Here is a 17,029-nt window from a genome sequence, read left to right as displayed (position 1 = left end):
TCTTCCTTATATCCAGTCTAAACCTCTGCTGTTTAAGTTTTAACCAGTTACCCCTTGTCCTGTCACTGCAGTCCCTAATGAATAGTGCCTCACCAGCACCCCTATAGGCTCCCTTCAGATACTGGAAGGCTGCTATGAGGTCTCCACGCAGCCTTCTCTTCTCCAGGCTGAACAGCCCCAACTTTCTCAGCCTGTCTTCATATGGGAGGTGCTCCAGGCCCCTGATCATCCTCGTGGCCCTACTCTGGACTTGTTCCAACAGTTCCATGTCCTTTTTATGTTGAGGGCACCAGAACTGCACGCAATACTCCAAGTGGGGTCACACAAGAGCAGAGTACAGGGGCAGGATCACCTCCTTCAACCTGCTGGTCACGCTTCTTTTGATGCAGCCCAGGAGACAGTTGGCTTTCTGGGTTGCAAGCACACACTGCCAGCTCATGTTCATTTTCTCATCGACCAATACCCCCAAGTCCTTCTCTGCAGGGCTGCTCTGAATTTCTTCTTTGCCCAACCTGTAGCTGTGTCTGGGAATGCTCCAACTCAGGTGTAGGACCTTACACTTGTCATGGTTAAACTTCATGAGGCTGGCATCAGCCCAGCTTACAAGTGTGTTGAAGTCTCTCTGGATAGCAATCCTTCCCTCCAGTGTATCAACCAAACCACACAGTTTGGTGTCATCGGGAAACTTGCTGAGGGTGCACTCAATCCCACTGTCCATGTCACTGACAAAGAAGTTAAACAAGACTGGTCCCAACACTGATCCCTGAGGGACACCACTCGTTACTGGTCATATACAGACCCATAGCCTCTAATAGCCTTTTTTTTTTTTAACAGAAAACATTTTGAAGAAAACAGTAATAAAAGAGAACTGAACTTAGATCTGGAAGGCCTGGCTGGCTTAGTAGGTCAAGTTCTATGCAAGGGATCTCACAGTATTTGCTTCCAGGAGTATTTTCCAATTTCAATAACATATCAGAGAAACTATTTTACAGATAAAACAGTAGATAAATGTTTATCTATAGATAATACATAGATATTATAATTATATAGATAATACATAGATATATAGATGTATAGATAACAGATGTGTGATAATTATCATTTGAGGGAAAGCCTAAAACATACACTTGGTCTGGAGGAAAAAAAAACTCTGAATGAAATACAGCCTCCTGCAAAGTTTTGGGCACTAGTCTACCCCTGCACAAAAAAGCCCCAGGCAATAGGCCTTTAAAACAAAAAAAAAATTATTTTGTTTTAAACTGATATAAAGGGTACTGAAGATATACAGGCTACTGAAAACCTGGTGTGTAATCTTAGAGAAGCACCTCTCAGAAAAGAATCTGCAGGACTATTTTATATTAAGAAAAGCTCAACAGCAATTTCCACCTTGTCAATGAGCAATACTATAAATATATCTTTCTTGTGCCATCACTATCATCTCTACTGTACCTGGGTTATCTGGAGTGAGGTCTTCAACAGCAATCTGAACAACATCTGCCAAATCCTGTTCTGACATCATTCAGAACCAGGCAGCAATATCCAGTCAAACACCACTGCAGGTCTCCAAACAAGTAATTTTGCAAGTCATACGATCCTGAAAAACAGCAGCAAGAAGAATGTTAATACAGATTACTTGATATATTAATCCTGCCTTTATTTTTTCATTCTTCCTCTATAAAAGGAGATGCAGTACCCAACACAAGTAACCAACCTACAAGTGATCATCCAGTGGTATCAACTGCTACTTCATTTGGTATCCTTATCAAAGAGAAAAGGACTAAACTACATGCAAATCAATCTTTCTGTATGAGGCCTGACACAAGAGCTCAAGCTTTCCTTGCTGATCCACCTTTCCACATTTTCCCAACAGACAGAGCATTTAGCTTCAGATTTGGCAGCTCATCAGGATAAAAATCAAAGAAAACATTTTAAATTGATTTTTGTTTTAGAAGTTTTAAGACCATACAAGACCATTCCTAAACTGCAGGGTTTTAATTTACAAATTATTGCTTAGCTCTTGGAAGGGATCAGACTTTCGTATGTAGTCTTAATGTCACAAAAGCATATGAAGCTCCCAAGCCTAGCCTAGGTTTGCAATTATTGCATTCTCTACAAACCTACATGTACAAAAGATCATAGAATAGTTAGGTTTGTAAGGGACCTTAAGAACATCTAGTTCCAACCCTCCCTGCCGCCGGCAGGGATGCCTCACACTATGCCATGTCACCCAAGGCTCTGTCCAACCTGGCCTTGAACAATAACAAAGATGGAGCATTTACCACTTCTTTGGGAATCTTAACAGGCCTCTCAAATCTTCAGAAACAGTCAGTGAGAACAGGGTGCTTCCTCACAGCTAATTACAACTAGACTTGAAGCAAAATTTGACTTCTCTTTCTCTTGGTTATTGAACTTACCTGCATTTTCTACAGCTCAATGCTGATGAAACCATTTTCAGAATATGGTCCTGATTTTAAAGCCAAAATATTTCTCAGCCCTGCTCCCTTGGAATTCTCAGTCAAGGTGTTTTAAGTGAAACTGTCAGTCTGTAAAACTGAATTTGAAACACTGGAACTATTCAGATCTGTGCTTTCTCACAGTTTACAAAGGGATGGACAATGAATACCAAGAGATCAGATGATTTTTTTCCTTTTTAACTTGAAGCAAAACACTAGAGAGAATTTGAGATTTACCAATGGAAATGGTAATTCATCCCTTAACACTGACACTGAATCAAATCCAATTATGCATAAAAATAGTCCTCTTCTACTTGAACACAAGAAAGCCATTAAGCCAGACAGGTGGAGTACTAATATTTGAAGAGAGCAACACAATCTACAGAACTTTGAGACTGGCCTGAGCAATCACTGCATACTGTGAAAGCCCATCTTTGAGATGGGCTTTGAGTCTTCAGGACTCTCTACATATCCCAATTGTTTACTCAAAATACTAGCACTGCCCATACAGTGTCATTTGAAATTCTGATCATGGTAAAAAAAAAAAAAAAAAACAAAAAACAAACTATTGGGACAGTACAGCCTATGGCTTCATGCCCAAAAAAACTGGCAATACATTAGGGTATATGGATGCCATTTTGGTAAATTGTATTTGCCATTTTTGTGAAATCCTGGTAACCAGCCAAGCTTAACAGAATACAACAGTTGTGCTGCAGTTACTAATTCATAATGTTGTTATAAATTGAGACCACAACGGATCATAATCCAATTAGGATTTTATTAATTATAGCAAGTAGAATATGAGCAAAGACAGCGCTGGACGGCAGGGGAGTCTGCGCTCCGCCTACTGCCGTACTGAGCAGTTCAAAAAGCCCTCCCTTATACATCTTTTACTTCCGTGTTCATGACGTAGTTGAGGTACTCTGCGCATGCTTCAGCTGTTGCTAGGGGGTCGACCTCTGCCTCCCGGTGGTCGGTGAGGCCGAAGTAAGAAGTCTTCCTCCTTTGTTCCATAGTTGACCCTTCATTTATGTCCTTATATGGAGTGGTTTGTCTTATTTCTGCCAGTTCCTGGAACATCTTGCAAGCCAGTTTCTGTAACACCTTGTGGTCATCTTATGTTTGCATAAACGGTTTCTGGTTTAATTGGTGTAAGCGATTGTGGTTTATCTTATCTTGCATAAACTGTGTCCGTTAACTGTGTGCATAAGCAATTTCATATCTTTTGTTGTCTAACCTTTATATTGGGCTTAACATATATATATACCTAACATATATCTTAATAAACAATACCTTATTCTTTAGTTTTTCACAATCCCCCCTTTTTCTTTTTATCCTATTATTGTTTATTAGATGCTGCTTTCATTCTCAGCACTGCAAATAAACCTTTTTCTACAATCCCAACATTTATCAGAACACTCACAGGGTAATACCTCACAATTACAATCAGTGTAGCCCCTACGTGACATAATATATTCACAACAATCTTCATCCTCATCAATAGATACACTCTTATAATTTGCCCCAGACCTCATAGTTAAAATAAGCAGTTTAGCTATGTCAAATCGTTCCCTAATAAAGTGTAAAATATAGCATAATATACAAGGCCCAAATATAAGTCCCAAAATCAACATGATAAGCAGTCCTGCTAAAGTGGACAACAAAGTGGTTAGCCAAGGTGAAACATTAAACCAGTTTTCATACCATGACCTGCCCGCCTCACGATCTTTCTTACGTTGATCTAACCTTTTCCGGAGTTCAGACATGGTGTCCTGGACTACTCCAGTATGGTCAGCAAAAGAACAACATTCTTCATTGAGAGCTACACATAACCCTCCTTCTTTTAAGAACAATAGATCTAATCCTAAACAGCAATCACTAAGATTAAATTTTCCACAGACCACTCCTTCTTGAGCCAACAGGCAATCTAAAACCACACGATTCTGATATATTGCAGTTTTCATTTTAGTATTTTGCTTTGCAATTAATCCTAATACATTTTCTGTTTTATTTACTACTATTTCTACCACAGTTTGTGACCTTATAATTCTATTCAACATACATATAGGAGTTCTGTATCCCCAGGATACATCTTCTGCCCAAGTTGTCAAATCATAATAGATTATTCATTCAGGTGGCCACTCATTGTCTTTCCATTTTGTAACTCTCTTTTATATTGTTTTCTCCTTAATAAGAAGAAAATAGATCTGATCGTTCCTAATATACATGAACCTGTCCAATTTTGGGGTAAAAATGCAAAAGTTATTTTACCACAGATTCAATAATATCCATTTGGAGTAGGCCAACTGTTTGGTATGTTAGTTTCATTAGTCCAGTTACTGAATTGGTGATTTATTTCTATGGGATTTCCCCATCTTCCCCAGTCTTTCCTTGCTCTCTTCCACATATAACCCCTTCACAAAGTAAATTTCCTATTGGTTTTACACCATTTTCTAAATTTTGCCAACAACTTTTTCCGATTATACCCATTTGCAAGATCCATTGTTGTCTCCTTTTGTTTCCTTTTCGATTTTTCCAGATTGTAGGGTCGCTTATATTACTCTCCATTGCCTCCCAGGCCCATCTCTTTCCCTGGTTAGTTCCCCTACAAACATAGCAGTTAGTTACATTCAATGCTTTAGATATATTTTCAGCAAGATTTACAAGGAGATTTTTAGCAACTGTGAGAATTTCATATTGGACTCCAGTTTTTTTTTTTTTCTTAATACTAATAATCACAGCTGGGTCTTCCCCAGTTCCATATATTTTAAGTCCAATTTTAGTTACTTGCTTCTGTTTCCATTTTTTTTTTTTTTTTCAAATCTATGAGAGTTAAATTTATTGGATTGCAGGCACGGGTTGTACAGTTATTGTTTGTTTGTATTCTTGCTATTGAAGCTTGTAAAGTCTTACATTGATAATCACATCCCTAGCCTGCAGTATCCCAGCATACACAAGACCATCCTTTTCTTCCACAGAGGTGTGATGACTGATACCTAGCTGTTTGATTAGGTACATAATCAGGATTTATATGACATTGGTATCCACCTGGGCAAATATATTTTGGTTGGCTACTGTAGTACTGCCTCCATTCTAGACTTCCACAATTAGTATCTAAATCCTCATCTATAATATCATATGCATCAAAAATCATTGGCAGTGAGGTACTCAAATTGGTTATAACTTCACTTGTTCCAATTAATTTCCCTTCTTCTGAATTTGTTCTCATTTCTACCCCAATACAAGGTTGGAAGTTCCTTTGGATCATAACACACAGTTTTGCTTGTTTTTCCTGACACAATTCATACTGGGTTTGATTATATATGCAACTGCCTATCTTTGTTCCTTTGCATTCATAAACAGTGTGATATACCAAGGTTTTAGAGGTTATTCTCCTTCATCTAGTTGTGGTAATACATTCAACTATAGTTGTTGTGAATGTTTTTAAAAGCCACCGCATCTTCTCATATGGTTCCTATCAGAACCGACACCAAAAGAGGTCCGGTCAGGATCATAGTGCTCAGCGGTCACAGCCCCAGGGGTTGCAGCCCTCGGCAGACCTTTTCAGCTGCAGCACCGACTCCCTCCGGTCTTGCCCTCTCTGGTAGGTTAAAGGTATATTCCCCGTCGGCTACTATGACAGTAGTATTTGACCCACAACAACTGTTCCAACGAGGTGGTAATTTCACACTGAATGCAAAAAGAACTGTAATTGATTTCTCAAAAATTGTTCATGGTCTCTCCTATGAGTAATAATATGCTTCAAACAATTGGGACACTTAGGTCTAATATACAAATTGCAGTGTTTGCATATAGGAGGACATGGACTAATACTGGCCCTTATCCTATGGTTTCTTAAAATAATTTCAACTATATCTTCATTTCTCATATCAGATTTACAGGAGTCAATATGAATTCTCTCAGTTACTTATCCAAGTCCTCTAGAGGGTCAGCTTGGCGTCTCTGGGTTCAGTCACAACTTTCCATTTTTTTTTTTATGGGTCCTTTTACTCGAGACGCGTGTGTCCACCTTTTTTCAGCAGCTCTTATCGCCGTTTCTGTAGTTAAAAGAACAAGAAATGGTCCCTCCCAACGAGGGGATAAACTCTCTTCTTTTCAGCTTTTATGTAATTCTAGTTCTAATTCATTCACTGCAGCCGCCCCATGGCACTCCCCTCCAGGGCAGTCTCACTTCCAGGGTCCAGATTCCTCATAACACACACACAGATCCGGTTCCACAGAAAAGCCTACTCCCCCACCTCTGTTCAACATTCCTTCTCCACCAGTTTTAAAGCAACCGCTTTCTTTTTATCCACTTTCCATGTTTCCTCCTTTACTCCCAGTCCACATTTATCCAACAACCCTTCAGTCCCATCTGTCAACATGTCTGTTTCCATTTGTTTGCCTATCCCGGCACCCATTCCATGCTCAAACACAGGAGCTGCTCGAGCTCTCTCCTTCTAACATCTTAACTTCTTAACATCTTTCCCCAATATCACAATCTGAACAACATTTCTTTAGCTTTTAGTTTTTCCTGTCCTTTTCTAAAGTCAAAATTAAGGCATCAGGAAGAGGTATATTAATTTTGCACTCTGTCATATCTGCATACATTACTTCATTCCATTTTCCTTATCACCTCAAAAACAACATTAATTATAACAATATATAATAATTCAAAGTTCCATTTTAGGTCATTTTTCCTGATCTTCTAAAGTGTATGAAGGTCAGCATTGGTTACAATATTTTACCAACGTTTTCTTGTTTACAGAGGCCCCAGAAGACCCTCTCAGTTCTTTCCAATGTGCCAAAATGTAACCCAATGGGCTTTTCTTCAGAATTTCCTTGTCTTGACCGGCTCCCATTTCAGCCAATCTTTTATAGATCTCTATAGCTTCTCATCCCCAGTGCTCTGCAAATGCACTTATAAAAATGAGAGCACCTACACACAAGTTGTATGATATTCTTAAGGGGGTCAGTACAATAATATCTCTGGGTTCTGAAGATCAGCTCCCCTGTTGTTAGATCATAGTTTCGGTTACAGCAAAATTTCCTTTACAATCATGCCTCTTCAAATTTTCTGATACTTTTTTTTTTTTTTTTTTTTTTTACAAATATTTTCCCAGTTTTCCTTTTTTACCCTCCCAGAGGATCCTCCAGAACTTTTGTGGCTTTTTCCACAAAATAATCATTTTATTTCTGTTCTCAGAGAATTACCGATTGGGTATCTATAATTTAATGGCTGTACACACACAAGAAGATGCACAGGATAAAAAAAAAAAGCAGCGAGAGGGGCAGCCGGACACTCCCCCTCCGCCCTTTTCTAAGCTGCTCACAGACAGGACACACACAGGGTTACACAGACAGGATAGCGGGAGGGGCAGCCAGGCCCCCCCGCTCACAGACAGGACACACAGGTACAAAAAAAATATAGACGCTTCGTCCGTCTCCGGCCGCTCTCCTCGCGGAGACACGGAACCGCGGACTGGGACTCCACACTCGCTTTGTAGCTATGCTACGTCTCAGTCACACAAAAACACAAAGTTACACATGGGATCCCCCACTCACACTATGGTTCCGCTTACTCTCCTCACGGTTCTCAGAATCTGAGATACAGCAGAAACCTGGTGGGTTCGCTTACCCTTCACCTGCCCCCCTAGCAGGTCCGTCCTGGCTCCCAAAACTTGGGATACAGCGAAAACCCGGGCTCACCCGATCCGCCTATACATATTTATTATCTATCCCCGCTTCGTATTATAATGAGCCAGAAGGTCCTTTGCACTTGCGCAGTGCCCCTTCTGGTCATGGGCAGGGGTCTCAGGATGAAGTAAATGAGTCTCCCTCTTCTTAACCTTTACACCTTTTAATCTTCAGACATGGACTTAGGGTTAGTCGGCGCCCAGTCTGCTTCTCCTGCCGCTTATTAATAGGACCAAACATTTGTGGTTTTGTCATGGTCTTAAGGCTTGATCGCCCAGTCTGCCTCTCCCTGGCTTATCAGCAGGACCTTTCATCTGCTTTTGTCAGTAGAATTAGCATCTGCTTCTTCCCCTCCAGCAGTAATCAATGCCTTGGCAAGATGGCAATGGCAGGTATTTAGGACAGACAATACTTTTGTTTAAGCATAGGAATTCTTTTAACTCCCTTATACAATTTCTCTGTATTACCTCCCTGTACATTGGTTACCCGTGTATCAGTTTCCCCTTTTTCTATAAAGTGAGTAAATTCTTTTATTCTATTATTTATGACAGACCTATCCATGTTACCTGGAGAAGGCCTTGGTTAAGTATATCTCTGAACCATCCAGTAACTCCTTATCCAATCCACTTCCAACAATTTTAAGCTTTTGCATATTCTCCTGCAGTTTTCCCAGCTTAGTATGGATTGATTCAGAATGGTCAGATTACTTTCATACAGCACATACCTTTGAAATCCTCAAAACCTTTTCTGCAAGACACCCACTGTATCTTGCAGGATTCAGACCATCAGATGTCTGCTGCCTAAAAACCAAAACTTTTTCTACGAGACACCCACCGTGTCTTGCAGGATCCTAACTACAAGATGCCCACTGCCTCCTGTGATTGTAAACCATAGGACGCCCGCTGCCTCTTGTGCATAAAACCTTTTTGTACAAGACACCCACTGTGTCTTGCGGACCCAAATATCGGGTCGAATTTTTTTCTTTTGCCCATACTTCCATACAGTAATGGACCATTTTTTTTTTTCTTACTTTTTTTTTTTCCTTCCTGGGACGGCTGAATGTCCCAGTACTTTATCATTAACCCCAGGGGACCGTCCGGTGGTGCATCCGGTGGGCTGCTCCCTGCTTTATTCTTAGGATCTCTCCTTGGATCCTTTTCTGGGTTATAATTACGACTCTTACTCTGACCCATTGTCTTACTCCGGGGACCTCTACCTGGGCCCCCGGGACTGGGACCTCTACTGGGACCCGTCTTCCCTCCCCATATCTTAGTACAATATTCTATCATTTTTTGCTTATCTTTCCCTAGGGTTTCAGGGAAATCTCTCCAATTATCTAAGGGGTATTCATGTGAGTCGAAGGCTTGCTGCCCTTCGCCCCCCATCTTCTGGAATATCCACAAATATACACTCACTCGCTCCCCCTTGTTCCTGGCCCAGTCCCTCGCGGGAGATGGAAAACGCAGTACTTAAGGGTCCACACTCGCTTGGTTCAGTATATCGAACCTCTCATTCGTTATATTCCAGGAAACCCAATCCCGCCCGAACGGCAAACCTGCGAACAATTTCGCCGCGGACAATTCCGCTCTGCGAATTTCGCAAAATACTTACGCGTCCTGAGTCTTCGTCCGGACTCCCGTGCACAGAATTTTTATGGGATTTTACCGGTTTTTCCTTTGCTCATTATTCTAGAATTTAGGTTCGTCGGTAAGGTTGAGGTAAGCTGTTGGTCGCGGGGCCGCGAAATGTCGCGGGGCGCCTCCCCAGAGGACCAAAGCTCACCGTTCCTTATCCGAGTCACGGCACCAGAAATTGTTATAAATTGAGACCACAACGGATCATAATCCAATTAGGATTTTATTAATTATAGCAAGTAGAATATGAGCAAAGACAGCGCTGGACGGCAGGGGAGTCTGCGCTCCGCCTACTGCCGTACTGAGCAGTTCAAAAAGCCCTCCCTTATACATCTTTTACTTCCGTGTTCATGACGTAGTTGAGGTACTCTGCGCATGCTTCAGCTGTTGCTAGGGGGTCGACCTCTGCCTCCCGGTGGTCGGTGAGGCCGAAGTAAGAAGTCTTCCTCCTTTGTTCCATAGTTGACCCTTCATTTATGTCCTTATATGGAGTGGTTTGTCTTATTTCTGCCAGTTCCTGGAACATCTTGCAAGCCAGTTTCTGTAACACCTTGTGGTCATCTTATGTTTGCATAAACGGTTTCTGGTTTAATTGGTGTAAGCGATTGTGGTTTATCTTATCTTGCATAAACTGTGTCCGTTAACTGTGTGCATAAGCAATTTCATATCTTTTGTTGTCTAACCTTTATATTGGGCTTAACATATATATATACCTAACATATATCTTAATAAACAATACCTTATTCTTTAGTTTTTCACAATGTCACATACTGCTGGTAATATTAAGAACCCTGCCCTCAACTTGAAGACAGCTGCCACTCCAAATGCACAAAGGACAAACTAGAACAAAACTTAACTTTTAAAACTTTGTCCATTTATGCAATTCAAGATTTCATTCATACTTCACATGCTGCACTGAAACCAGTTACAGCTACATATATATCAATATTTTATAAAGCATTAAAAAGAATTTGCAGTGCTTCTGTTTAAACACACTTTAATACTTCACATGATATACATATTAGCTTTCCAAAATTTAACCTTTCTTCAACACAAACAACACAATTTCACACTTCTGACATTAGTTCCCCACTTCTCATGGATATGAAAGTATTCAGCCTCATGTCAGTAAAGTACCATCAAAATATTCTGTTGCAGAGCTTTGAAATACAGGCATAACAACCAAACTATGACTGGCAGAACAGCTATTACACACAGACAGCAATGTGTCTTCATATCATTAGTATTTTATTACTTCAGTAAGTCAGCCACAGCTACAAGGCAATTAGGGTTTTTTATTTTATTTTTATATTTATTATATTTATTTTTAATTACAACCAACATTCTCATGGAACACTTTTGCCTTCTCAACAGGCAGAAGAAAATATAATTCTGCTGTCACCAGAGGCAGAGATCTCCTCTATTAGAATGTAAGTGGAAACAAATAATTCTGTTCCTAACACTAGACACATGGATTAGGAAGGCAATGTCCAAATAAGAATAACTTTGCCAATATAGTTTTCCACACATTTTATTCAGTGAAGCATTTACCAGCATTTCCTCATGCAAAACACTTCTTCTCTATGTGCTCCCAGGCTCACCCCCCCCCTTCCTTCTTCTGGCTGAAACCCTAATTCCCATTAATTCCAAACTAAGTATACGTACATTGGCATTAAGCCACCAATGCTGAAATACAGCTTAATATTTATTCCAGGTGATAAGAAAAAGATATTAACAGAAAGTCAAGAAACCAAGGATAAACTGCAAGAAGGACATGAAACGTGCTCTTTTTCTCCCCCAGCCAGCATGTGGAAGTTGGAGCAAAGCAGCACTATTTCATAGTCAATTTGCCATTATCTGCGAGAGAAGTATGGGAAGACAGCTCATACCAGACAATGGCAAATATTTCATTAACACACTACAGCCCTGGACTCACAATGACTCCAGCTGATCTGCACTGCACTCATCACTTCTCCCAGAGCATTTTTGGAGGGTTGGAAGAGACTGCTTCAACTCTGACCCAATGCAAAAACTGAGGAACAGGTTATTGTGTACATCTGAGGGATTTTCTCCTATCTCAGCCCTGGGTGCCTTCAAATTTGTTACCTCAAATGTTTCTGACCCTTCAGATCTCTTGCATCATGCAGCCAGTTCCTAGACCGGCTTCATTACTGTCTGCCCTTTCCTCACCCCAGGCCAGACACAACTTCAGTAAACTTGCATAATAAAGCCACCAGAAACCCATTCCTGTTGTATAAAGCAACACAAAATAAAAATTGACTCAGGTTTTAATCACAATGAATGGAAATTATCATATGTAGCAAGCATATAGCATTAGTTGCTTCTTACATCACAAAATTGTTGTGATTTTGTTCTGGGATTGGTTTTTTTTCCCCTCAAAAATTTGAGAACACAGTCTTAAGATTCCAAGATGGAACAAGCATCAACATGGCATAACTAAACCTTTAATAATAAATACAGTCTATTTCATCACTCACCAAAACTTTAAAATATTAATTTCCCTCTTTATGAACTGTCATGGTTTAAGCCCAGCCAGCAACTCAGAACCACACAGCTGCTTGCTCACTCTCCCCACTTTCTTCCTCCCCATGCTCCCGGAGGGATGGGGAGGAGAATCAAATTAATGTAACTCCCATGGATTGAGATAAGAACAGTCCAATAACTGAGGTATAACAAAACCACTACTGCTACCACCAATAATAATAATGATAAATGGAGTAACAAGGGAAGAGAATACAACCTCTCACCACCCACTGACCGACATCCAGCCTGACCCAAGCAGTGATCTAGCCCTTCCGGGTAACTCCCCCAGTTTATATAATGGGCTGTTTATATAATGCTGTGGTATGGAATACCCCTTTGGTTAGTTCGGGTCAGGTGTCCTGTCTTTGCTTCCTCCCCCTCTTCCCCTCCTCCCTGGCAGAGCATGAGTCTCAGAAAGTCTTTGGTCAGAGTAAACATTACTTAGCAACAACTAAAACTAAGAACAGTGGTGTTATTACCATCATTCCCAGGCTGAAAGTCAAACACAGCACTGCATCACGTACTAAGGAGAAAAATGACTGCTACTGCTGAACCCAGTGCTATGAGTTGAAAGAGAAGACACTCCTCCCTGTTCCCAGCTTTTCATATTCAGAAACAAAGCCAAAGAGAGGAGCAAAAAGCCCATAGCCTTCCTACAACCACTTGCTAGGAGGTGACTCTAGTACTGCAACACCCAGAGAAACAGAGACAACTAAAGGTATAAATTTAAGTAGATTAGATAAAGTGCACTAACAATCTCTGCCAATTCTCTTACTCAGAATTGATACACTTAACACAAATTAAAGTAGCCTTTAATTAAGTAAATTAGTATTTGTAAGCAATAAATTAAATTCACCTGAATTCCAGATTAGCTTTTCCACACACAAGTTTAATGCAATTTAATCTATTTAAAAACATTAATTCAGAATAATTCTTCTGAACAGCCCTTTGTAAGCAAACCTATTTACTGAAACAGCCGATTAGATTACAGTCTAACAGGACACCATTCCAAAGTGTATAATCAAAAACATCCAATGCCTTGTTAACATATGTGAAAAACTAAAGAATAAGGTATTGTTTATGTTAAGTATATATGTTAAGCCCAATGTAAAGGTTAGGCAACAGAAGATATAAAATCGCTTATGCACATAGCCAACGGACACAGCTTATGCGAGACAGGATAACCGCAATCGCTTATACCAACTAAACTAGAGACCGCTTATGCTAACATAAGATAACTGCAAGACATTCCAGGAACTGGCTTGCAAGATGCTCCAGGAACTGGCGGAAATAAGACAAACCACTCCATATAAGGACATATAAATAAGGTGTTAACTATGGGATAAAGGAGGAAGACTTCTTACTTCAGCCTCACTGACCACCAGGAGGCAGAAGTCGACCCCCTAGCAACAGCTGAAGCATGCGCAGAGTACCTCAACTACGTCATGAACACGGAAGTAAAAGATGTATAAGGGGGGGCTGTTTGAACTGCTCAGGACGGCAGTTGGCGGAGCGCAGACTCCCCTGTCGTCCAGCGCTGTTTTTGCTCATATTCTACTTGCTATAATTAATAAAATTCTAATTGGATTACGATCCGTTGTGGTCTCAATTTATAACATATATAAAAACATGCACATATCTTCTTTCATACTAATTAGTAAGGGTAAACACTAAATTTTAAAAACATATTTCCCAAAGCTCTAGCCTACTGAGTGTTTAATTAAACTTCTCTTGTTTGAGTAGCTCATCACCCTCCTGGCTAATATTTCTCAGTATTATTGATAAATGAAAACACTCTCATACTTCAGCATGCACTATGACAAACATTGACCTGTGTGAGAACAGCTGAAGGATGCCTTTTTACTTTACCCAACCCAGAAGTGCCAAATCTTTTTCCTCCTCTTCATTCTATTTTTTCTTTAACTCTATTAGGGCAAATTTTCAAATATGTCATTTCTACTTACAAATACACATTAATTACATGACCACTATTAGCCAATCAGCCCATTTTTCTGAGCCCAATATCTACCACGAATGTGACAATGAGACAAAGGTCCTTACCTTGCAAAGAGCTATGATTTGGTGACACTTATAAAAGTTTTCTGAAACAGCAAACCAGATCAAATACAAAGACAAGCCCAATTATAAGAATGATTTTGATACATGCATGCAAGAGGATTCATCTTCTGGGAGAAGAATTTTGTGCAGAAGTAAAATGACCTTATGCTGTAAAAGGATTTATCTCGGTTTAAATCCTGTCGGCAAGCCCGCTACGCAGTTTCTACACCCACCCCCCCCCCCCCCCCTCCCGGAGGGATGGGGAGGAGAACTGAAAGACTGTAACTCCCACAGTTTGAGATAAGAACAGTCCAGTAACTAAGGTATAGTACAAATCACTACTGCTACCACCAATAATAATAATAATGGTAAAGAGAAATAACAAGGGAAGAGAATACGATATCACCCGCCGAAACGAGCCCAACCAAGCAGAGAGTGCCCTTCAAGGTAACTCTGTTACATCCTGGGCATGACATGCTGTGGTATGGAATACCTCTTTGGCTAGTTTGGGTCAGGTGTCCCGTCTCTGCTTCCTCCCGGCTTCCCCTCTTCCCTGGCAGACCACAAGACTCACAGTCTTTGGTCAATCTAAACATTCGAGCAGTAACTAAAAACATTGGTGTTATCAACACTCTTCCCAGGCCAAGAGTCAAAAACACAGCACTGCACCAGCTACTAAGAAGGAGAATAAAATTACTGCTACTGCTAAACCCAGGACAGATTATAGTATAAAGATCATCCACCCTCTGAGAGTGAATAGCCATAGAGAACATAATACTTGTTAATTCTACTGCTTTAAGTCTGCTCAACTGCCCCGAGTTCTTGTCCCTCCACGGAAACAGTCCGGCGAGACTACTAAGCTTTAAGTCTCTGTACAAAGAATAATCTACCCTAAGAACACCTCTGTGCAGCTCTGTTAAATCCACTCTGGAAGCAAATGATGCAAAACAAGCAAAGAGGCACTCCAAGTGCAAAGCATTTCTCACATGATGGTGTTAACAAACATGAACCAGCATACACACATTTAAGACTGGCTAACTCAGCAGCAGATCTGCATCAACCAGTCTGTTGTGTCTTCACAGAAGACAATCTCTGATTAGTCCCTGGAAAGATCTGGAAATGTTCATATAATGTGACATGTAACATTATTTTATTCATGGGCATTACAAGGTTCAGAACCTGACAATGCTCTTTTAGTCTTATGCTGTGACTTGCAATACTTTTATAGTCCCAAAGCATGACTTTTTCTGTAAGATAGTCGCTTTTAGTTGGCAGCTGGAACAGAACCTTCCTACACTTGATTAGCATTCCCCAATAAGCCACATCAGTGCAAATATTAATGGACTGTAACAGATGAGGAATAACATACTAAAAAAAGCAACAATTTAATAGCATGCAGATTTAAATGCATTGTAAATACAAGCACTACCAGTTTCCCTTGTGCTCCAACTCTCTGAAGCTGCAGTCTATCAGGATATGAGATTGAAAATCACTTACAGGAGGAAAATGGGGGGGGGGGGGGAAATCAGAACTTCAGCTTCCTTATTACTACTAAATCTACAAAGGAAGAAAGGAACCTTTCTTAGCATCTGTTTAGCTTTCATCCTTATTCTCAATCCACCTTAAAGGGAAAGACATTGTGTTTTAAGTAAATTTCATAGTAAAACTACACAAGCATTTTAACTTTTTGAAATAATATACAGACATCTTTAGTTCAGGCAAAAATCACAGGGGAAAAAAAAAGTTTATCCTCCCAAAACCCCACAGAAGCATTACTTATCTTTGAGAGCACAGACAGCAGTCATAGCATTCTGGAGACAGATATCTAAAATAAATACCACTCAGAGATGCTATGCTAATAGGCTCCAGTACAAATTCTTAAAATATAGATAGCAACAGAAAAGGAAACAGCTGCTCCAAGAATAAAAGAACTTAAAATTTCTTTGAAGTACAAAATATTACAGGGAGGCAGAAATTCTCAAATATTGCTACAAAAGCTCAAATTATCATTATTATTTTATTGTTTTACTCCTAGAAGTATTCAACCCCACCTGGTACAAGCCACTGTTTTGCTTGGATGTCTTTTCCTAACTCTTGTAATAAACTACTGAGACAGGAAAACAACAAGCAAGGTAGAATGAAGGATAGCTCATTGTAAATAGAAAAACATTTTGCTTGTAACTAAGCGACCTGGACTCCAGGTGGACTCTGTAACAATGATAAGGAAGAGAACTCTTCAGTTAATGTTTAGGGAAATCAGTTAGAACCAACTAAGAAGCTGGCAAATGGACAACAAGGCTAGCCAACTCCAAAGTTCAGCCAAAGGATGAAGTGATGAAGAGGAAGATGAAGAAACAACCACTAGTGGCCCCAATGACCACTACCACATTGTGGTGTGCATGCAGGAAGAATTTTCTAGAGAGATGTTGTAATGCATAAGTACCTTCATGAATATGCATGTAATGTAATTAATATGTACATTTAATGATTATATAATCACAGCTTGCTTGGTGCTTGAATGAGACATGCTTGGAGGAGCTGTCCCCTGTGTTTCCCGGCACCGCAATAAAGAACACCTGCTTGTCAACTTAGAACTTGCCAACAAAGTTTTCGATATTTTCTACAAATCCCTACTACCAATGT

At 40.1% G+C, this 17,029-nt stretch overlaps 1 protein-coding gene across 1 annotated transcript in view; it reads right to left on the bottom strand.

Annotated features, from left to right (window-relative positions):
* LOC117438289 (protein BANP-like) overlaps window positions 1–17,029 on the bottom strand; it is a 167,044-nt gene that overhangs the window by 144,246 nt on the left and 5,769 nt on the right. Inside the window, exon 2 of the mRNA XM_034073821.1 lies at window positions 1,450–1,594. Within this exon, the coding sequence (XP_033929712.1) occupies window positions 1,450–1,519 (70 nt within the window). The 5' untranslated portion in view covers window positions 1,520–1,594. The remainder of the gene's footprint in view (window positions 1–1,449; window positions 1,595–17,029) is intronic.

Source organism: Melopsittacus undulatus, assembly GCF_012275295.1.
Source record: "Melopsittacus undulatus isolate bMelUnd1 chromosome W unlocalized genomic scaffold, bMelUnd1.mat.Z SUPER_W_unloc_5, whole genome shotgun sequence".
Classification (NCBI taxonomy): Eukaryota; Metazoa; Chordata; class Aves; order Psittaciformes; family Psittaculidae; genus Melopsittacus; species Melopsittacus undulatus.
This window is presented reverse-complemented; position numbering and strand designations above follow the sequence as displayed.